Here is a 22,053-nt window from a genome sequence, read left to right as displayed (position 1 = left end):
CCCCCGTAAAAGTCAAAAATTACATTTTTGCCCCAAAAACTGAAAAATTGCCCATAGACATATTTTTCATCCCCTATACTCATACCATTCTCCAATTTGTCAAATTTGATCTAAATTCTCTCAAAATCTCAAATTTTATCTTCGAGTGGCAAAATTACGATTTTACCTTTACACTCTAGAAATCACCGGAATTAAACTTTTTCACTGCCAAACCCTCAAATTATACTCCAATAAGTCAAATGGGGTCAAAAAAAAATTCTTTTCTAAAAATTCCCATTGTGTCCCTAGGTGAAAAATGACCATTTTGCCCCTGGACAGTAAAAATTTCGGTTTAACTTCAAATTGATCCTCGAACTCCAAATCATCATATTAAACCATTCTGGGACTTTAATATTCTTAATTTCATTTTAAATTCTCTATTTGATCTAGTTCGAGGCTTAAATTAATTTAATTATACCATTTGGTACATTGTCGTCTTTTAACGATTTTTCTTTCAAGGCTTTCCAAGTATGCAAGCATATTGTCAATCATATGAATGACATGAAAAGTATTTTATAAGGTCGGGCTTGACATCACATGTCCCAACCTTCTGTGCCAGACCTCAGACTCATCCTTCTCACTATACAAAGCCATATTCTAAGTATCCTTCAAATTCACTAGATAATAATTATTCTTCATCTGAACAATGAATATTTCTTCACCACAAGGATCAAATACAGTGCAAACTTTGTCTTTGAGCAATAAAGCATAATGCTCATCTACTAATTGTCCAACATTTAGCAGATTATGTTATGCTTCAAGCACATAATGAACATTTCTAATATATTTCATACCAGATGCTGTTTCAACAGCAACAGTCCCCACACCAAGAATTTTCATGTATTCTCTATTTCCAATTTTGACTTTAGAAATAAAACTAGTATCAAGATCAGTGAACGAAAATTGATTACCTATAAGATGATGAGAGTAGGCATTATCCAGCAACCAAACAATGCTTTTACCAGACTCCTCACCCATTTTAGCCATAAACAAAACTTCTTCACATTCACCCACCTGCTCAACTACTGCAACCTGAGCTTTAGGTTCCTTTTTCTTGTTCTTATACACTCGTTCAACATGCCCCAATTGCTAACAGGCTTTACATTAGACATTTAGCCTGAACTAGTAGTATCTTTCAACATGATTCCTCTATTTGCAGTTTGGGCAAAGAGAATATTTACCAACTGACTTTCCTTTCTTCTCATCAGTAGTTTTAGTTCTTTTTGACTCAATCTTCTTGGAACCATTACTTTTAGATTTAATCCCTTAGTTTTAGTAACCAAGGCACTCTATATAGAGTTTTCAAACTTAAGAGCCTTTTTCTATTCAAATGTTAGTAAAATAGAAATTAAATCTTTCATGGAAATCTTAGTTAAATCCTTTGAATCTTCAAGTGAAGTTACCTTCGATTCAAACTTATCTGACATACTCACCAGAATCTTGTTGACCATCATTTGTTCAGTGACCTCTTGTCCCAACATTCTAAGCCGATTCAAAAGCTTTAATAACTTGTTTGTATATTCCTGAATACTCTCATCTTCCTTCATCTTCATCACCTCGAACTGTCGAGACAAATTCATGATCTGCATGATGTTGGTTCTATCATTTCCTTGATATTCTTCTCTTACACTATCCCACACTTGCTTAGGATCCTCCAGATGCATAATCTTTTCAAAAATCGACTCTGACATAGTTGACTGAAGACTAAACAAAGCCTTGTATCTCTTTGCTACTTCCTTCGAGTGTTGCTTGATTTGAGCAATGGTTGGATTGGCATGCCTTTGAACAAGCATCTCACCAAACTCCACCATGTCCCACATGTCAAATACCTTGAGATAGGTACTCATTTTCATTGCCCAGAAAGGGTAATTCACACTAATAAACACAGGAGATGAAGCTGCACTAAATCCAGCTGTAGCCATGTTGAAATAAAAAAAATTGAGATCAAAACCAGTGTGTTATAGGTCCTTTGAGACAAGGTGCTCTGATACCATGAAGCAATTTTGAGAAGAAATGTTTAGGAAATGAAGAACACAGGATCAAAAAGAGAGAGAGAGAAAACAAAGAAAAATGAAAGTACTTCAAATTTGGGAAAAGAGATATTCTGCTATTATTCACTTGTTGTATTTATATCAATTTCCTTAGATTTAGCTTTGGAAATTGTGCTTTACAAACTGATTCAGCTTAGCACGGAAACAAATGCTATGGATTTCTGTGCTTCAACAACAAGAGCAACGACTCTCAACTAGCAAAGCAAACTGAAAGAAAAAGATACAAAGATAAAACGGTAAAGCCTGATGTCATATGACTCAAAACATAGACTTACAATAAGACGACAATGTTTAAAGACTACAATCTTTAAAAAAAAGTAAAACTACATCGTTTAACTAATAACCTTCCATTTTCATAATGACATTAGTTCCCTCCAAGCTCCAATAGCTTTCAATATTCATTCTTCAGCAAACTCCAAAGCAGAGAAAAGATTAAATCTCCAACACAATCACTGATCAACTATGCATTTATAGTTGTAATTGCTGGAAATAACCGTGCTCACATTTGGTTGAAATTAATGCAATAATTCAGGCGTGTATTAACCCTTGCCAAATTGGGGCGTGAACCTCTAAAAAGTTGAAAGAGATTACCATTAAGAGAATGGTTAGTGCATGTCACCTCTTCCTCTCATTAACATTTTTTTATCGTGAAAATTGCTGGGGGTGCTTTCCTCTTCTCAAAGACAAAGGGCTAAGTTGTCTCGTTCACTTCTTTTCAACTCTCATGTGAATCCCGTTGTTGGACATGGCAGCGGTCTTACTTTGAAGCAATTGGTTGTGAGAGTTTGTGTGACAATTGCACATCTGATGAGAGAATTTCTTTTCTTAAGTGCTGTCTTGTATTGGGATTTGATGATCTCAACTTTTCCTATGGAGTCCCACTAGTCCAGGAAGCAACTGCCAGTTTATCAAATCAGTGTAACTTTGGCAGGGCGACGGGGGATTCTTCTTGGCCGTACAAAGAGTTGGACACATGGCAGGCAAGGGATGCGCCGGTGCACTGACCCTGCCATTCACGCTGTGGCGTGGACCCTGTGGGCATTCCTGTGGTCAGGACCTCAAGGCTCCAATCGCAATCAGGATTCAGGGGGCACTAACCAATTTCATGGTAGCCAGGCCCAGTCAAAAGGCAGGCCTCCGTGCAGCTTTTGAATGGAGAAAATGGAGCGTAAAGACTATAAAGGCCTAAAGGGTACCCCATGGAACATATAAAGGAAACTAAAGATGCCTTAGTGATTGACTTTGAGTACTTATCAACATGTTCTTAGCGTATACGGAAAAATGAATGCACCATTTTTTAAATTAAATGTTGGAATATCTATTAATTTCTGGTTCGTATTCATCCTTTTTTTCTTCTGATTTTGAAAGTGATTTACTTATAAATCTATAACACATGTACAAATTCGACTTTTCATTTTTCGAATATTTAAACTCCACATCATTTGTATATCTTTTCAACTCGAAAATCTCACTTAAAATTAAATTTTTCTTACTTCTTTGAACAACTATCTTGGTGAGATAGAGAGCATAAACTTGATGAAGATCAAGGATACTGTGACAAAATAGTACCCAAATCGGGTTACTCGTTCAAGGTGCTACTTGTTTCCTTTTTGTTAAATTTTAAATTCATTGTCTTTGCCAAGATTCAAATACGTGTCTGTCATAATCCATTACAACCAGTACGGGCATATGCACCACACAAAGAGGAGCACAAACAAGATAAGAAGGCAAAAAAAAAAAAAAAAAAAANATTAATTAATATGTCGAAAACAATGAGATGATGATGTTTATCTGATCCACTTTGTTTCACTTACTATACTAAAAGATAAATAAATTCTGATTATTTAATTGTTGTTAACATCATGCTGCTTGATTTTGCACAACATATATATGCGAATTTTAGACAGCACACATAGTTTGATCTTTAGATTTAATCAAATTAGAGCAAAGTATTCTGTAGAATCTGATTCTATATAAAAACATTTTGGTTTACATGTGAAATGTACGTTATTCAATTTAATTTTAGTATTAACGAAAACAATGATTTAATATATATACTATATATATATATATATATATATATATATATATATATATATAAATTTGTTGCTTCATTGCTTGGACTCTCAGCTCATTTCTCACCCAATAATAGGCAGGGATCAGTGGCTAGTAAGACCTTATCCACGATACGTTTGTTCCCTACATATTTCGGCTGGTGAAAATTGCACAAGCTAGTGATAAAGTCTACAGAGGTTTCACGAAATTCCGGACCCTGTGTATTTAGGCTGTAAAATTGATTGCAGATAGCCAGCAGGAAGAATATTTTTGGAAAGTGGCAAACAACACATGCACGTTTAGTGCGCAATGCTATGATAACTGTTTGATAGAAAAGCAATGAGTTGATAGCAGCATGGTGGCCTCTGACCCAAAGTGATCTGCTGAAAAATTGAGTAATTAACCATTGGGAGACACCATGGCTAGCTTTCGGACAGTCATAGGCTAGTAATTAAACTCCCGAGGTTTGAAAACTCGGATGGAAGAGATCAGTACAGCCACCTTCCAATCCATGGCAACGGGGCGATGCGGGTTGGTTTTTTGCTTGCCGACTTGGACCCATCCCAGGGTGATTAGTAACAAGGATTTTGTGCCCAACAAGTTCCAGAGTGAGCAAAAACATTGCAAATACTATCAGTAGGAACCGTATGATTAGTTGTGTTGCATTGTTGTTTCAATGACAAAGACGCAGCTAGCTTGTTGTTTCAAGGTCTTGATTCTGCCTTAAAGAGCTATGGCTCAAAACATTATTACAATAAGCTTGTAATTTGGGAAGTGGAAATTTAATTATTCTAATTAATCCCATATGATTTATTCTTAAGAGGCTTGGAAGCATGAAGCTGCACGGCCAAAAATTTGTTCCCTACCATGTACTTGATCTAAATAACTAGTTTTGTTGAGGGAAGAAATTTAGTATTTCTTTAATTAGTTTAGAATTCTAATATTTTACTTGGTTAATTTATTTGATTGCATAAGAATGGATGACAATGGGTAGTATGTAAATAGGAATCTAATACTATCCGACTTGTTTTAAATAGGATTAAAGTACCCTATTAATGGGTTCAGGTACGGACAGTAATTTTAAGATATCCATTATATGAATTCATTCATAAATAATGAATTATTTTTTATTTAATAAAAAATAAATAATTTTGTAATATTTAGTTTAATTTTTATATTATTTTTAGTGTATGTATTACTTATAATTGATGAATTATTTATTTTAATTAATAAATTTTCTATATATATAGATATTTTTGAATTTAATAATTTAATTTTGACTAATAAAATACACAAAAATTATTAAATGTTATTTTTCATTTTTAATTCAGATTATTATTATTTTTTAAAAAATGAGTTTATTAAGCCTCGACAGCCCAAAAAAATGCCATTGTTAGTTTAATTCGAATTAGTTGAGTCAGGTTTTACGACAAATGCTCATATTACTTTTAACAAAATAGACGAATTCGACTCTCAACTAAATTTTAATAAAATATTAGTAATTAAATTCAAATAAAATACGAATATTAAATTTCATAACCGATTATTCACAGGGCTAGCCAAATATGAGGCGGAGCATCCAGGTTATAAGTCAGACGAGTATTGTGGTTTCAATGACAAGGAAATAGCTATTTCATATTAATTACCCTTTATTGTAGCAGGTGGCCTGCATCCTTTTGGTTGAATGGAAATGCTCAATTATCTTCCGAAAATAATAATAATAATAATAATAAATCTTATTTCTCTTTTGGTGTTTTTCTAATTTTTTTCATAATTTTACATTCCCTGTTTGATTATTTTTGTTATTAAATCAGTACAAATAGTCAATTTGGTGTGTATCGGTTGACAATGAACAAACTGAAATTCTATAAAAAGTGGATCAAATTGATCTAATTTTGAGAGAAAATGAAATTGATTGAAAATTGAATTAGTTCAATCAATTATCTTAAATACCAAAAATTTTAAATTATTTTGTAATTTATAAAATTGAAACATATAAATACATATAAATAACATCTAATACTGAACATATAAAAATAATATATATAAATATATAATAATTTAAAAAATAAATTCAATTGCTTGTTTGGTCGGAGAGACAAATTTTATCATCAAAAATGGAAAGATCAACTTTAGTCATAAATGTTTGTTGGATTTTTGAGTAAAGATTTAGTTTAACACAGCATAGTTGAGAATAAGTAGCTAAGCATGAAGAGCGGAATAAGAGGAAATATTTGTTCTAAGCAATAGGTTCTTGATCTGATGTGCATTGACTTAAAAAGTATACATAGTAAAGATTTAACAAGCAAACTTTGAACAATAGTTAGGTACAAGTTACATGCTAATCATCACATAAGTCATTCACTAGGTGCATGGCTATTATAATTTGATATTAAGCTAGCTGTCCTAATACAAAATTAGTGACACATGGTCCTAAGGTTAATAGCATGAACTGACATGGTTTTCAATGGAAGTCCTATATCAACAATGTTTGGAAAGTAGGTTCAACACCAAAGGATTTAAAGGGATTAGAGTTCCTTGTTTTTGTTTGGAACGCCCTTGTCTCGATGCTGTTATCCTTGGTTCTTGTTTGTTTTAAACTATTGACCTTAGGAGTAGTCTTAGGCTGATTGCTTTCTGTTTCAGGCAGTCAGTTTTTTTGTCTTTAGGCAACTTTGAGTTCTTTAGCTCTTGGTAGATGAATGTTGTGGGTCTTCTGCTAATCCGTGTGAGCAGATGTGCCCTTCAATTGTACAACTTCTCTTGTCAAGCCGGTGTTCATGTCAATAGGAGTCTTTGGCAACTTCAGCTCGAGATTAAGAATGACACACCAATGTATGACTAATAAAATCTACTTTTCAAAATAAAAAAAAAAAACAATGTCGCCATTGCCATTTGCCCCTTTCATTGCTGTCATGAATAAGTATTAAAGTGTATAATTAAATTCATTCTTCTGTCTTAGTACTATTTCCTTTCCAAGGTTGAAGTGGATGGTTTTTTCAGACACTGACATTTATGTCATGACTGACTCAGAAACTTTTACTAGTATAAAAATTTTAGGTTTGCCACCGCTACCTTATTAGTTTTGTATCCAACTCCTTATTTCATTTTTACACCGGCGATCGGGTATTATCCAAAAGTCTCGAATTTTCGTCTATGGTTTAGGTCAGTAATAGTGAAAGGAAAGCCTTAAGAGTGGACTTCAAAACCTTGTTTGTGTAAACATTATTAAAAAATAATGTTGGATAATATTTATATACTCCCTCGATTACTACTTTAATGATAGTAGACATTTTAAAGTTAAATAAAAATAATGTAACGATTTAAGGGTTGGCTACTACTTGAAAATTAACATTCTATTAGTAAGAAAGTTACAGTTCACTTGGTTTGATTTTGGAAAAGAATTTTCTGCTAACAATATAATCTACTATAGATTCATTGAAGGAAGTACTTGGAGAAGCAAAAATAACAATAATTAAAAAATGGTTAAGGCAAGTGTTCCGTGCATGAACTCAGGAGATAAAGAAACTAGCTATGGCACTTGTTCTTTACCACAAGTTCTCTCTTCCCCCCTCCCTAATTTGCATAGAATTCTCAACCTTTAAACTTTCCCAAGTTGCATTCTTTTTGTTTATTGATGATTTGTTAAACTCTTTCCAGGAAATAGTACTACCGACGGCAAGGCCGATCCTAGAAGATACCATCAAAGACATGTTCAGCAACGTGTCTTCGACTGACTGCATCAAGGTCGCAGACTTGGGTTGCTCCTCAGGACCCAATACTTTCATGGCGATATCCATAGTTGTTGACACCTTCCACGAGATGTGTCAACAAGCGCAATTGAAAACATCACCTGAGTTTCAAGTGTTTCTAAACGATCTTCCTGAAAATGATTTCAACAACGTCTTCAGATCTGTTGCTAGTTTCACTGACAGGATCAAGAAAGGCAAGGGAGACAAGTGCGGGCTTTGTTTTGTAGCAGGGGTTCCAGGTTCCTTTTATGGAAGGCTCTTTCCGAATAGGAGTCTGCACCTTGTACATTCTTCTTATAGTGTTAACTGGTTGTCAAAGGCTTGCATCTCTTTTCATGTTTACTAAACTATCCTATTCCTATCTGTTGGAAATTCATAAGCTATCCAATTCCATCATATTAAAAAATATGTTCAATTATTATTTAGTACAGGCAACATGGTGCAAATTGTTTTTTCTACAACATTATTATGAAATTTTAAGATGAAATTCATACTAAAATTAATTAACAATAATAAAAATGATATTTATCATGGTATGCACACTTATGCATAAAGATAATTGACTTGTCATGTCACATATGTATAGGAATAATGGACCTATTGTGCAGTATAATAAGCTTTTTGTGAAAGGATGGGATAAAATTTATTCCCATGTTATGTTAATTGTTTTATTTATATCTCTAAAAAATTCCAAATTTACTCAGTTTCGGATTCATGACTTCTTTAATAAATAATTAATAAGTACAAATGATTAATTAAGGTGGAAGTAGGGACTCAACTAATATTTCTCTGATCTAATCCTTACGAGTATGTGATCCTGGATTCTGTTTTAATCAGGTCCCTGATGGTATTGGGAATAATAAGGGATCCGTATACATGGCTGAATCAAGTCCTCCCAACGTATTCAAAGCTCACTCAAGGCAATTTAAGGAGGACTTCTCAACATTTCTAAAATTGCAGTCCCAAGAGATGATTCCAGGAGGGCGCATGGTGCTTACCTTCAATGGTAGGACCAATCTATATCCCTCAAAACAAGATGATGATTGGAAGCTGCAGCTAGCAAAATCCCTCTATGACCTAGTGGTGGAGGTTAGTTCCCTTACTTTCGCTTTCTGTTAAACCCCACGACTAGTCATATATAGCAAAAATTATGATCTGTAAACATGATTTTGTAGGGAATTGTGAAAGAAGCTGATGCAGATTCATTCAACATCCCTATGTATGCACCCTACAAAGGAGAATTATGTGAGATTATTCAAAAGGAGAATTCCTTTGATCTTGACAAGTTGGAAGTTGTTCAAATCAACTGGGGTCCTAGAGATGTCTTAACCAATGAAGATTTTGAGTTCGACAAGTACCAAAGGGGGCAAAAGACCGCAAACTCTGTTAGAGCCATTACAGAACCGATGCTTGCAAGCCATTTCGGAGAGGATATACTTGACAAGTTATTCACAGGGCTAGCCAAATATGAGGCGGAGCGTCTAGGTTATAAGTTGACGAGTATTGTTGTTTCAATGAAAAAGAAGTAGCTACTTCATTTTAATTACTCTTTATTGTAGGAGGTGGCCTCCATCCTTTTGGTTGAATGGAAATGCCCAATTATCTTGTGAAAATAATAAAAATAAATCTCCTTTCTCCTTTGGTTTTTTTTTTTTTCATAATTTTTCATCACCTGATTGATTATTTTTGTTATTAAATCAGTACAAACAGTTGATTCGATGTGTATAAATAAAAAACTGAACAAATCGAAATTCTATAAAAAATTGATCAAATTGACTGAATTTTGAGAGAAAACCGAATTGATTGAAAATTGAGTTAGTTCAATCGATTATCATAAAAACCAAATTGGCAGGGTGTGGAGGTGTGTTACGCGACTTGGATGGCTTTATGACGAGAGTTTTCTTTGATCCCCTTGGGATTCAGAACTCTAATTATGTGGAACTCATGGCCATTATCTATGCCTTGCAACTTTTCTCGGCTTCCTCCTATGTTGGATTCCCTCTTGACCATTGAATCTAATACAAGGATTGCACTTACATGGGTAGAGAAAGTGAATCAAAAGCCACAGGACAAATGGCATATATTCAATGAAATTGATTCACTGTGCCTGTCACTGGCTAATGTTTCCGTTCTTCGTGTTTTAAGAGAAGGTAACTCTCTTGCTGACATACTTACAAAATATGGTGTTGACAACCTGTCTCTTTTCTCGGCTTGGTGGTAAATTGAGGGTTCGTCCTTTTCTTGTGGTAGTCTTTCTAGTTTGCTGCACTTTATTTGCTTCCATGTATCCTTGTGTTTTTGCTTTGACCTATCAAATAGAGTTCCCTTGTTCTGCGTGTTTCCTGGGTAATCTCTCATCTCGGCTTGGTGGCAACCAGACATGACCTTTGATTTGTTCGATTGCTGCCTCACTAATGTGATATTCTCTCTTACCATCCTGGTTTTCTCGGCTATTGCCAGCTTTTGCTGCTGTTCCTTTTTTTTTCTATGGTGATGTGGTCTGTTTCTAATGTTGGTTCATTACTTCTCGGAGATAATGATCTTCCCTTGTCTTGTCTGAGTGCTGATTTCTTTAGTTGGCCTGATGGAGAGCATCGATTTTATTTCATTTTTATTCCACGGATTTTTTTGGTCTTGTTCAGCTCTATTTTATGGTTTTTATACTCTCCAATCCCCAGAAACAGTCCATATGTGAGATAATGCCAGGTGTTGGAAATCAACTCATTGGTAAAATTTTGCCATAAATAGAAAGTTGTCACTTGCCGGTTTTGGCTCGGGACAAAGTTTTTGTCACGACCCTCAACCTGTTACCATTTCTTTTTTTTGCTAATATGTTTCTCTTAATGAAATTGATCATTTATTTCACCTGAAACAAGAGGAATTTGTACCACAACAGAGGTAAAAATTGATTGAAATGATCACCATCCATGGTACGCATGATCGGACCACAAGATGTTCATCATCAAGTTCACACCTGTTGATATCTTGTCCTCATAATTCCGTCCTTCTCGATTCTCTCCCGTCAATTTCTTTTAGCTCTCTAAGAAATTGGGGCGAACGAGAAAAATGTGGATAGCAAACAAGATAAACGTGGTTGTAGGGTAGATTAATCGTTCATCAGTCGACCTTACTTCGTTGACAAATGATGAAGTATTACAATATCTGGCATGATTACCAGGTTTTTTCTGCGTAAGTTGAATGCGAATCCTCCAAACACTTCCAGAGACTAGAGAAGGTCCAAGCATTCATTGTGTAACTACTGTTCGTGATATGGTTCTCCTTAGAGCATGTAAAGTCCATGGTGATGTTGACAGTGGAAGACGCACTGCAGAAAAGCTTCTTGAAATGGATCCAAATTGTGCAGGGACTCATATCACCTTGGCTAACATATATGCTGCCAAAGGGAAGTGGAGAGAAGCAGCAGATGTTAGGAAGATGGTGAGGTCAAAGCGGGTTATCAAGGAGCCAGGATGGTCCTGGATTAAGGTCAAGGATCGGGTTTCTGCATTTGTTGTTGGTGAAAGATCTTATCCAGAGGGTGAATTAATATATGGCATGTTGGATTTACTAGCTTCAAGGATGGATATGCCTGTCCAGGAGTTAGGCTCTCTTCTAGATTCAGAGGATTAGCATGAAGTGAAGATTCAATTCCATTGTTTCATCATAGGTTTTGGCCCCTTTCCCTTCATGTTGTTACTTGTTGAAAGCTGCATTCGGCAGCAGCCAGGAGCTAATCAGTAGTTACGATAACGACATACAACAACTGGTACTTGGTCAAGATGGTGCTACTGGTGCTTAAAAGAAATTTAAAGTTAAAATGAGATGGCATCTTTATGTGCAGCTTAAATTATGAAGCAGCAAACATGTTGCACTAAATGGTCGCTGACATTGGGGTTGGTAGATATAAATGGTATGTTGCTTTCCTGTGTACACATGTGCTGCCTAAAGGCAAGCAGTGGCAGTCTGCATTTCTTCTACTCCTCAGAACATCAGAATTTTTCCCGGCATCTAGTGAAGAATTTGGCTCTCATTTGAGCAAGATTTGCACTTTACAGTCCAAGACAAGCAGTGACAATATTCATCTTTTCGACATTCGAGGCCTTCAGAATTTACCCGCTATCTAGCAAATTATTTAACATTCTTTTGAGCAAGGTTTTTGAAAGTTGGAATCACATCATAGTTCAAGGACATTGGTTTCTTATGGCAGAGTCTCTGATGACTGATGTTTTTTGTTGGCATGCATTACTTGGGTCATCCTTTTTTTAAAGAGAAGAGAAGGGAGGTGGGTTTGCAGATTCCAGGAGTTGATCAACAAGGTTAAGAGCAGCTTTCTGCCGACCCATTCCCAAAGTCTTGTGCAAGAAAGTTTGTGGTGACAGTTTTCAGTTTTTAACTAGGAGTGGAGCAGTTAGATTCACTATGAGATCAAGTACTTGTATCACATCAAATGTCTCTTGAAAAATAGATAAGAGTATTTCAAGTCAAATATTTTAGAAAAAGTAGATAAAGTATTTCAAATCCAGGTAGATTTTGAGAGATTAAGAAGCGTGGGATGCTGTTGCGTATCCCATCAAGTTGGTTTTTTGCAGGGAAAATAATGATGTGTGACACTTGAACGTGGTCACTGTAATTTGTGTCCTTTTCCATCACTTGACTTAATTTGGTTTCGTTACCAATGCACACTGAATGGCCTTTTTAAAGCTTAAAACGCAGAGGATCTGTCTCAAATATATACTGTAACTCTTGAGACGATGGAGTCAAGGGACTTTTACATAATAAGCTCTGTTAAGCTTCAGACATGAGACAATTATTCTTGGTTGTTTCATGTAATCATCTGTGGAATCTTTGTCTGTCTAAAACTAAATCTATTTACATCGCCCATCTTTCATCCCTAAGCCAATACTGAATCATATACAGAAGAAAGCCAAGGCAAAATCCCGCAGAACTCAGAAGAACAATTACCCGTACCAGCAATGAGGAATGAAATGCTTCCAAAACAACAGCTTTCCATGACATGTACCACAAAACTGAGAAAATGGACCCTATGATAGCACCCACAAGGATTTGACTCATCGTGTGAAACTGCTGTGACACTCGAAGCCATGACTGCATACCACAAATCAACACAAAAACCAGTCAATGAGATAGAATCATAGATTTCCACTTATGAGAAACCAAGAACTAAGTTTAAAGGTAATTTTCGAAATGTATACTCACAAAATATGAACCAAATGCCAGAGCCAGAACACTGATGCTCACTGAAAGTTCATTAACTCCCAGCCATTCCAAAACTGTAAACACCAAAAAAATCCAGAATTTAAACTCAATTGCCTATTGAAAAACGCAAAGTGAATAGAACAGATCAAATGGAGTGAATGTAAGGGCTTACTTGAAGCTATGGTAAAAACGACATTGAAGAAGATGGATTGAGCATGAGAAGATGGCATCCCAGGGTCAGACTTAAGCCCAGCAACAGGCCGCTCCTGATTCAGCACCCTTTTCAGAACAACTGACAGCAGCGCGTTCACAATCGACCCCATCGCCACCCATATAGCCTCCGCGTCATGCCTCCACAGAAGCACCCCACCAAACGTCGCCGCCACCAACCACTTGCTCTATCACCCCCAACAAACCAAAACTCCATTTCAGCAAACGTAGAAAAAAAATTACATACGTTTACTTTACAAATACGTATCCCAGTATCCCGTATACAAATACACTCACCATACGATTCAAGGTTGTCTCCAGCCCTCGAAGCCGCGCTGACCCCTCGATGAAAGCTTCTTGCTCAAGCACTTGAAGACGATCATCTCCATCCCTAGATTCCCTGACCGCGGAAGCTCTAATCATGGTTGTCGGAAGGTCCCACACCCCGGTTTTCTAGGCCAAAAATCCTCCGAGAGCGCTTGGTTTCCGGGTCCGGAACTGACAGAAAAAATCTGGGTTCGAAGATTTATAAAGCGTAGGAGAAGAACCAAGCTTGAATCTAAACAGTGGATGATGGAAAAGAGTTGAACCATTGTCTTTCTTTTGCTTCAAGCTCTGTAGTTTTATCGTGGAAAATCTGTGGACAGAGGATTTTTTTCGTTTTTTGACTTATAAAATACATAAAAATTATTAAATTTTATTTTTATTTTTTAATTCAAATTATTATTATTTTTTGAAAAATGAGTTTATTAAGCCTCGACAGCCCAAAAAAATGCCGTTGTTAGTTTAATTCGGATTAGTTGAGTCAGGTTTTACAACAAATGCTCATATTACTTTTAACAAAATAAACGAATTCGGATCTTAACTAGATTTTAATAAAATATTATTAATTAAACTCAAATAAAATACGAATATTAAATTTCATAACTGAATTCAAATATAAACGTATTAAAATTAACAAATATCCTAATCATTGTCGTTGGTACTCCTATACAAAAATCACGTTTTGCAATTAACTGATAGAGATTCAATCCTCTATGTTAGTACTATTTCTTTTCAAAAGTTGAAGTGGATGTCTGTTTCAGACATTCACATTTGTGCCATGACCTTCTAATATTTACTGCACTTAGTCTAAAATTTTAGGATGAATTTTAAAATTCTCGAGTCCTCGTCTATTCTTTGTCTAAACATAATTAAAAATAATATTGGATAATAAAATATATACTCTCTCTATTTTTACTTCTCGTGTTGTTTTTAGTTTCCTTTGACATTTTATTTACTTATGATTTTTATTATTTGTTTACTTAAATATAATATCGAATAACAAATATAAAACAACTTATTAGTGCTTAAATCTTAATATATTTTCAATTGAGAGATCATTATTATATTTATATCATTTCGAGCTCATTATCTTTGTATTTGACTTTCAGAGAATTTAAAATAAACATTACCTTAGTGTATATTATATAAAATTTAAATATTTTTTCATAAAATTTGGTGTTTTTGTATATTAATGTCAAAAAAATTTTAAAAATGAAAAATAAATTTAGATTAATGAGAAATGTCTATAAATGTCAAGCAAAAAAGTGTGAAAATTTTATTTTTATTTTATTTTTACAGCATTTGGTAAAATGAAAAGAGAGCAAGTAGTGGTTGTGAGGTTTTGGATAAATAGGGTTTGAGGAAAATTCTATTGCAATTGATTTTATAATTTTTTTGGAAAAATGTAATTGGTTTTGTTTTAATCCTATTAAAATTAGTTGTCTGCCTCTCAACCATACTTCATCAATCATCAATCAAGAAGCTTTATTCGATCAGATATCAAATTATCTGCTGCAATTTTTTGTTCCATATGGGAGAAGATAGATAATTGCATTAAAGAATTAAGGGAGATGTTAAAAGAGTGGAAAGATCAAGCTATAGTCATAAATGTTGCCATTGCCCCTTTCATTGCTGTGGTGAATAAATGAGGATAGGATTCAGCCGGTTCCTCTCCAATCCCCAGAAACAGTCCATATGTGAGATAATGCCAGGTGTTGGAAATCAACTCATCGGTAAAATTTTGCCATAAATAGAAAGTCGTCACCTGCCGGTTTTGGCTCGGGACAAAGTTTTTGTCACGACCCTCAACCTGTTACCATTTCTTTTTTTTGCTAATATTGTTTTCTTAATGAAATTGATCATTTATTTCACCTAAAACAAGAGGAATTTGTACCACAACAGAGGTAAAAATTGATTGAAATGATCACCGTCCATGGTACGCATGATCGGACCTCAAAATGTTCATCACCAAGTTCACACCTGTTGATATCTTGTCCTCGTAATTCGGTCCTTCTCGATTCTCACCCGTCAATTTCTTTTAGGTCTCTAAGAAATTGGGGCAAACGAGAAAAATGTGGATAGCAAACAAGATAAACGTGCTCGTAGGGCGACCTTACGTCACTGACAAATGATGGAGACATGGAGTATTACAATATCAGGCATGATTACCACGTTTTTTCTGCATAAGTTGAATACGAGTCCTCCAAACACTTCCAGTGACTAGAGAAGGTCCAAGCATTCAGATTTCGTTTTTTCTTGCTTTCAGGTTCGGATACAGGCACAAAACTATTTAGGTTGACGTTTGACTGGAAGCAAAACTATGAAAGTCCTTCATTTCTGATGTATAGTTAGACAGTAATTGTGGTATCTGTCACTACTGGATTCCAGTAACAGATTTCAATACTTTAAATAAGAGAAGAGCCAGGAGATTCCAGTGAGAGCATTGCATAATGGAAGTTGGGGAAGCAACTGCTGTAGCAAATGGTTTTTGCATGAATGAGGGAGATAGAGAAATCAGCTATGCCAACAATTCTATGATACAAGTCTCTTCCTTTCTTTAAAATATAGTACATTTTCCATTTCTAACGCCTTCATTTTTCTTATACCAGCTTTAGACTCAATGTGCTCTAATTTTTTTTAATTGGCTATATTCTTTCAGAAAACAGTGATTTTGAGAGACAAGGAGAATCCTTGTACATACTATCAAAGACTTGTTGTGCAACGTACTTCCAACTTGTATTAAAGTGGCAGATTTGGGTTGTTCTTCAGGGCCAAACACCTTCTTAACAATCTCTGAAGTCATTGGCAGTGTTCAAGAGATATGCCAACAAGCACAGCTCAAATCACCTGAGTTTCAAATGTTTCTAAATGATCTTCCAGGAACTGACTTCAACGCCATTTTCAGGTCAGTCCCTTCTTTTATTATTAAAAAAAGAAGAAAATAAATGGTTGGATCATACAAGAAAACCTTGGCCGTACATAATTGGACCTCCAATTTGGGGGTCTTCTTCTTCCCTGTTTTGGGGTTCGCTTGGCTTCTCGCTTCTTTTGATGGATTGGTCTCTGACTTTGGAAAACGGACGTCCCTTTTGCCTCTTCTTGATTTGTCCTGTCTCATGCGGATGGCCATTTTGGGTCCTCTCTCGCCATGCTCTGTTTAGGCCTCTACCTCCTTTTCGCAAAGTCGTTACGTTTAAATCTTGTTTATGTTCTCTCTTGTACTGAAGCAGGATTAAGTTTTTTTGGAATCCTGCTTGCTGCCATCTCTGCTCGAGCAGCCTTGAGCTTTTGTAATTGTACAGCTTTTTCCCATGCCAATTCCTTCATGACAAACGAAGTCTCACCCAAATAGGCAAAAGACTTGGTATGGCATATTGGTAATGGTAGAATAAATCCACACTTTTCAAAAAAAAAAAGAAAAGATTGGGATCGCAAAGTTTCAATAGAACAATTGGTAAATAAATATCGTTATCAATGGAATTTCTCTTTTCATTCTACCTGCATGCCAACATTCGCATTTGAAATCACCCGAGTCTGATTTCCAAATATGGCTTCAGGTCTGTTCCTGCTTTCCTTGAGAAGCTTAAGAGAGAAAAGGGAGATCTCATAGGGCATTGTTCAATATCAGGAGTACCAGGTTCCTTCTATGGAAGACTTTTCCCAAGCAGAAGTCTACATCTTATGCATTCTTCTTATAGTGTTCATTGGCTATCAAAGGTTGGCACCTTTTCCCTGAATAAAGGATTTGGAAAACTCATATTTTTTCTTTCTTTTCGTATTAACTTGGGCTAATAATTAGCTAATCATATCCGGATGACTGGTCAGGTCCCAGACGGAGTTGAGAACAACAAGTGGAATGTGTACATGGCAAAATCAAGTCCTCCCAATGTATTTAAAGCTTATGCAAAGCAATTTCAGGACGACTTCTCATCGTTTTTAAGCATGCGGTCAGAAGAAATAAAACCTCGAGGGCGTATGATTCTCACTTTCATCGGTAGGAGCAACCCAGATCCCTCGACCGAATTTTATGGTTGGGAATTGCTAGCAAAAACACTCTGTGACTTGGTGGCAGAGGTTATTTTCTTTCCTATACATACTTATTTTCTTTCTGTACGTTACTATGTTTCACCAAAACGGATTTTTAATTGCTTTTCATTTTAGGGACTTGTGAAAGAGGCTGACTTGGATTCATTCAACATTCCTCTTTATACACCCTACAAGGAAGAAGTAAGTGAGATTGTTCAAGATGAAGGATCCTTTGAGGTTGACAGGCTACAAGTTTTTGAAGTTGATTGGGATGCTGGAGAAGACGTCAACAGCAATGGTCTCGTGTTGAACAAGTACGAAAGGGGGCAGAAGATTGCGAATTATGTAAGAGCTATTTCAGAACAGTTGCTTGCCAGTCACTTTGGAGATGCCATAATTGATAGGTTATTCACAAGGTTAGCGATACATGAGGCAGAGCATCTGGCTTCCAACCGTGGAAAGGTGGTTACCATCGTCGTTTCCATGACAAAGAAGTAGCCAGAAAGCTTCACACGTTTTCAGTTAAAAGTCTAACGTCTCCCTTACATAATAATTGAGTTAGCTTTTCAAAATGTCCCGACGTTTTCAATAATGGCAAACGCGGGACACAATTTTAAATTAAAAAAAATAAAAGATATAAATTCTTAGTCTTTGGTACTTGCACTAAGTGTGTTAAAGTGCAAATTGAAGCATGATTAGACTTTTTAAATATTGATTGATTTTGTAATTTAATTTTATTAAATTTGTAATATAATTATTAATATACATTATTATTCAATAAAAGCGTGTGACACATGTATCAGTAGTTGCAGTTAATTAAGTAATAATTATATTTATTTTTAATTTTTTAATTGCCAATATATCTGTACAAACAAGACATTTAATTTTTTTTTTTAAATAGAGACTTGTCTGTGCAGGAAATTATATTGAAATAATTTCATCAATTTCTCCTTTCTTTTCCTATATTCTTCACATCTTGCAAACGCATCCATCATAAACAATAAAAATAAACAAAATAAAAATATTAGTTTTTCCTTCCTTCCCCCCTTTCTTTTTTTTTTCTACAAATTTGAATGGTCTTGTAATTTAGTTAAATTTATAATATAAAACTAATATACATTATTATTCAATGCAGCATGTGACACATGCATTTGGAGTTGCAGTTAAATAATAATTCAGTCAATAAATAAGCCTATAGAAACATACAAGTAATTCTTTTTAAACAGAGACTCTTCTATTCAAGAAAATATACTCCTTATTTTTTATATTTTTCGAATTACTTAAATCATTTTGTTGTAGAAAAATTTTATAAGAGTTTAATAATCTTGCTATATATTGGTGATTGTTTAGTCAATTGATTTGATTAGTACAAAACACAATCACCAACTAAATTTTATTATATTCTCAAAATTTATCATTTTTAATTTTTTTACACACTTATGATAGTAGCAAATCAAACCTTTAAGACAATGAATTGATACACATTTTGAATCATTTCCTGAATATTTCCGATGTACAACTCTGCGTTCTAACATTATATGGACTAGTGTTAGACTCTCTCCTCTTGTAACTTGGAGCTTTCTTGCAATGATATCCGCCAAACTACTCAGGAAGTATTTGTACTATAGTATTTTTACCAATTTAGTCCCTCTATCCAAAACCTAGTCAGTTAAATCCATTTTCTTTGACATTATGTGCAATTGAATCCTTTTGATTAATTCCGTCCAAATTAACCTGATGTTGGTGTGTCAAAAAAAATCCTAATACTTCAATGATAAATTAGCGTTGACAAATGATTAAGTGTTATAATGTATGGCATGCTTATAGCATGGTTTTTCTGCATAAGTTGAATATAAATTCATCACAAAAAATAGAGATGTTCCAAGGATTGGGATTTCCACCTTTTTTTTCTTGCGTCCAAATAAAGATAAGACTGTAAATATCTAGTAAGACTGTAAAAGTCCTTGATTTCTGATATATTTGCTCTCTACTGGGTGCCAATAATAAATTTCAATTCTTTAAAAACCAGAAGAGCTAGGGGATTCCATCGGGAGCACTGCATAATGGAAGTTGGGAAGGCAATTGCGATAGGAAATGTTCTTTGTATGAATGAGGGAGATAAAGAAATCAGCTATGCCAATAATTCTATCGTACAGTCTCTTCCTTTCTTTAACAAATACTACTTTATTCTTTTCTAATGCCTTCATTTTTCTTTTACCTGCTTTAGACTTGATTTGTTCTATTTTTTTCCCTGTTCAATGGCTATAATTTTTTCAGAAAAGAGTGATTTTGAAGACAAGGAGAATCCTAGAAGATACTATCAAAGACTTGTTCTGCAACGTTCTTCCAGCTTGTGGCTATAATTTTAACAAGGTTAGCGATACATGAGGCAGAGCATCTGGCTTCCAACCATGGAAAGGTGGTTTCTACTTTCGTTTCAATGACAAACAAGTAGCCAGAAAATTTCACACGTTCTAGCTAAAAGTCTACCGTCTACCTTACTTATATAATTCATCAGTTTGCTTTGTTGAACGTAAGACACTTTCAATAATAATAAAGTGGAACATAATTTTACATTGAAAAAAAATAAAAAAAAGAGCTTTGTGAAAATAAATAAAAGTATAAGAGCAAATTGGATTACGACTAAACTTTCGAAGTCTTGTGATCTAGTAATTTAATTTAATTAATAATATATCATTAATATATATTATTATTTAATAAAAGTATGTGGCACAGGCACATAATAATGTTTGATTAATTATTTTTGAATGGTAATTATATTTAAATAATTGTGTGTGTACAAACAAGCATTTAATTCTCTTCAAATAGATACTCCTCTTTAAGAAAAAAATACCCAGAAACAATTTCATCAATCTCTCATTTCTTTTTCTCATATTCTTTAGATTGCTTCTATACCATTTGATTATAGAAATACTATATAGCAGATTGAGAATCTTGTCATGTTGGTCATTTAAAGGTCTTTCGAGTGTAGCAACCTCTTTCACTAATCTCGGTAGTAATTGGGGTATTGATGTAGGGAGCTGCCAGTAACCTCGTTCTGTTGTTTTCTTGGTTCTCTCCTTTTTTTGTTTGGATAGATGAAAATTTTTTATTTTATCACCCAAAGAAGCAGGATAAATCTGCTACAAAGTATTACAAGGCTCGGGCAAATCCATGGTGCAGAGACCACCTTAGCATATGATGATCTGATCTACTTTTACGAATCAAAGTGCAATGGATTTGACATTCCATTCCTACTAGTACTACCTAGTTGGTGCATTCCCCTTTTCAGTTATCCTGCTCCTTGGAATCATGACAGTCATGTCTCAGGTTGCTTGCCAGATCTTTATCATTTTTATCCCTGTGATTGCTACCTACATTTAGTACCAGAAATATTACACATCTTCTGCACCAGAACTTGCACGGTTGGTTGGAGTACGCAAAATTTCAGTGTCGCAGCATTCATTGGATAACTACTGTTCTGCTTCGATGTTATGGACTTGTTGAAGAATATTATTCTCCTGCTTGATTGCCAGAAAACAAGTCTTCATCTCTCGAACAGCTTTGAAAGATGCATCATGATTGTATTTGTCATGCTTTTATTTATTTATTTTTGCATTGGCAAATGTCAAAATTGCCAAGCAGCCATTTCAGGTGTAAAGACTTGACGGGTAGCTTAAAGCTACGCCCCATCACTGTATTATTCAGTGACTTATATATAAATAAATCTTGTTTTTGGTTGAAAAAATATATATTTCAAGTAGAAAGCAGTATCAGCGTTCAAGCAAATACAACACAAGGAATTAACACTGAAAAGTGAGACCCCAGATTTAAAAAATCTTCGGTTATGTGGCTTATCAGCAACAGCAGGCAAACTTTGGATCTTTAGCTGAACATCATCCACAAGGTGATTCAGCACAGAATCATGAGAAAGAGTTCTGCTAGAATGTCCTGCAAGAATTCCTAGCTCTCCCGATATGCTGAATGTAAGCCGACCAAGTTAAACAAAAGAGAGAGGATAAAAGTGATTTCGACTTGATGGTTTGAAACAGCTCAAGTGAATTCGGTTGACCCGTCGTTGAAATTTGAGTTCTGTCTTTGGGTGTTCAAGCACTGGAACAATAATGGAGGTTCGCGCCAAATGCTCGTACAAAAGGTGCATAAGGAAATCACGTGCTGCTGCTTCACGTGACTCATTGAAGAGCATCTTATCCGACACCGTTTTGCTATTCTAATGCAGCTTACATGTTTCTGTTATTTCCCTTTATTTTATGCACAGCGTAGTGACCACATGTTATTATACAAATGGTTGTCAGGTACTAGGTACCAGCTGTTGTAGTGCACCGTGTCGCCTTGTTCCCTCGTTTTTATTGGCTGCC

General features: G+C 35.0%; 3 protein-coding genes across 3 annotated transcripts; 2 read left to right on the top strand and 1 right to left on the bottom strand.

The window, feature by feature from the left end:
* On the top strand, positions 3,064–9,505 carry LOC18610885 (benzoate carboxyl methyltransferase). Its single transcript, XM_018116676.1, has 4 exons — positions 3,064–3,258; positions 7,806–8,216; positions 8,735–8,986; positions 9,073–9,505. The coding sequence occupies exons 1-4, from the start codon at positions 3,064–3,066 to the stop codon at positions 9,424–9,426; spliced, it is 1,212 nt and encodes a 403-aa protein (XP_017972165.1). The 3' UTR covers positions 9,427–9,505.
* LOC18610883 (lipid phosphate phosphatase epsilon 2, chloroplastic) lies at positions 12,617–13,967 on the bottom strand. The gene is made up of 4 exons (XM_007046799.2): positions 13,622–13,967; positions 13,287–13,512; positions 13,115–13,188; positions 12,617–13,003 (listed from the first exon to the last, which is right to left on the bottom strand). The coding sequence occupies exons 1-4, from the start codon at positions 13,745–13,747 to the stop codon at positions 12,767–12,769; spliced, it is 663 nt and encodes a 220-aa protein (XP_007046861.1). The 5' UTR covers positions 13,748–13,967; the 3' UTR covers positions 12,617–12,766.
* On the top strand, positions 15,906–18,457 carry LOC18610882 (benzoate carboxyl methyltransferase). Its single transcript, XM_018116668.1, has 5 exons — positions 15,906–16,205; positions 16,332–16,553; positions 17,206–17,365; positions 17,474–17,722; positions 17,810–18,457. Exons 1-5 carry the CDS (start codon positions 16,099–16,101, stop codon positions 18,170–18,172), a joined length of 1,101 nt encoding a protein of 366 aa, XP_017972157.1. The 5' UTR covers positions 15,906–16,098; the 3' UTR covers positions 18,173–18,457.

Source organism: Theobroma cacao, chromosome 1, assembly GCF_000208745.1.
Source record: "Theobroma cacao cultivar B97-61/B2 chromosome 1, Criollo_cocoa_genome_V2, whole genome shotgun sequence".
NCBI lineage: Eukaryota > Viridiplantae > Streptophyta > Magnoliopsida > Malvales > Malvaceae > Theobroma > Theobroma cacao.
This window is presented reverse-complemented; position numbering and strand designations above follow the sequence as displayed.

What these genes read in the sequence shown, in the direction of transcription:
- LOC18610883 (XM_007046799.2), bottom strand. Translation starts at nt 13,747, where the DNA reads ATGATTAGAGCTTCCGCGGTCAGGGAATCTAGGGATGGAGATGATCGT. An exon ending in CGTTTTTACCATAGCTTCAA is followed by an intron (nt 13,189 to 13,286) that starts GTAAGCCCTTAC and finishes TGGTGTTTACAG; the next exon opens with TTTTGGAATGGCTGGGAGTT. An exon ending in TGGCATTTGGTTCATATTTT is followed by an intron (nt 13,004 to 13,114) that starts GTGAGTATACAT and finishes TGTGGTATGCAG; the next exon opens with TCATGGCTTCGAGTGTCACA.
- LOC18610885 (XM_018116676.1), top strand. Translation starts at nt 3,064, where the DNA reads ATGGCAGGCAAGGGATGCGCCGGTGCACTGACCCTGCCATTCACGCTG. An exon ending in GTGTTAACTGGTTGTCAAAG is followed by an intron (nt 8,217 to 8,734) that starts GCTTGCATCTCT and finishes TGTTTTAATCAG; the next exon opens with GTCCCTGATGGTATTGGGAA. An exon ending in TCTATGACCTAGTGGTGGAG is followed by an intron (nt 8,987 to 9,072) that starts GTTAGTTCCCTT and finishes ATGATTTTGTAG; the next exon opens with GGAATTGTGAAAGAAGCTGA.
- LOC18610882 (XM_018116668.1), top strand. Translation starts at nt 16,099, where the DNA reads ATGGAAGTTGGGGAAGCAACTGCTGTAGCAAATGGTTTTTGCATGAAT. An exon ending in ATACAAGTCTCTTCCTTTCT is followed by an intron (nt 16,206 to 16,331) that starts TTAAAATATAGT and finishes TTGAGAGACAAG; the next exon opens with GAGAATCCTTGTACATACTA. An exon ending in GACTTCAACGCCATTTTCAG is followed by an intron (nt 16,554 to 17,205) that starts GTCAGTCCCTTC and finishes ATATGGCTTCAG; the next exon opens with GTCTGTTCCTGCTTTCCTTG.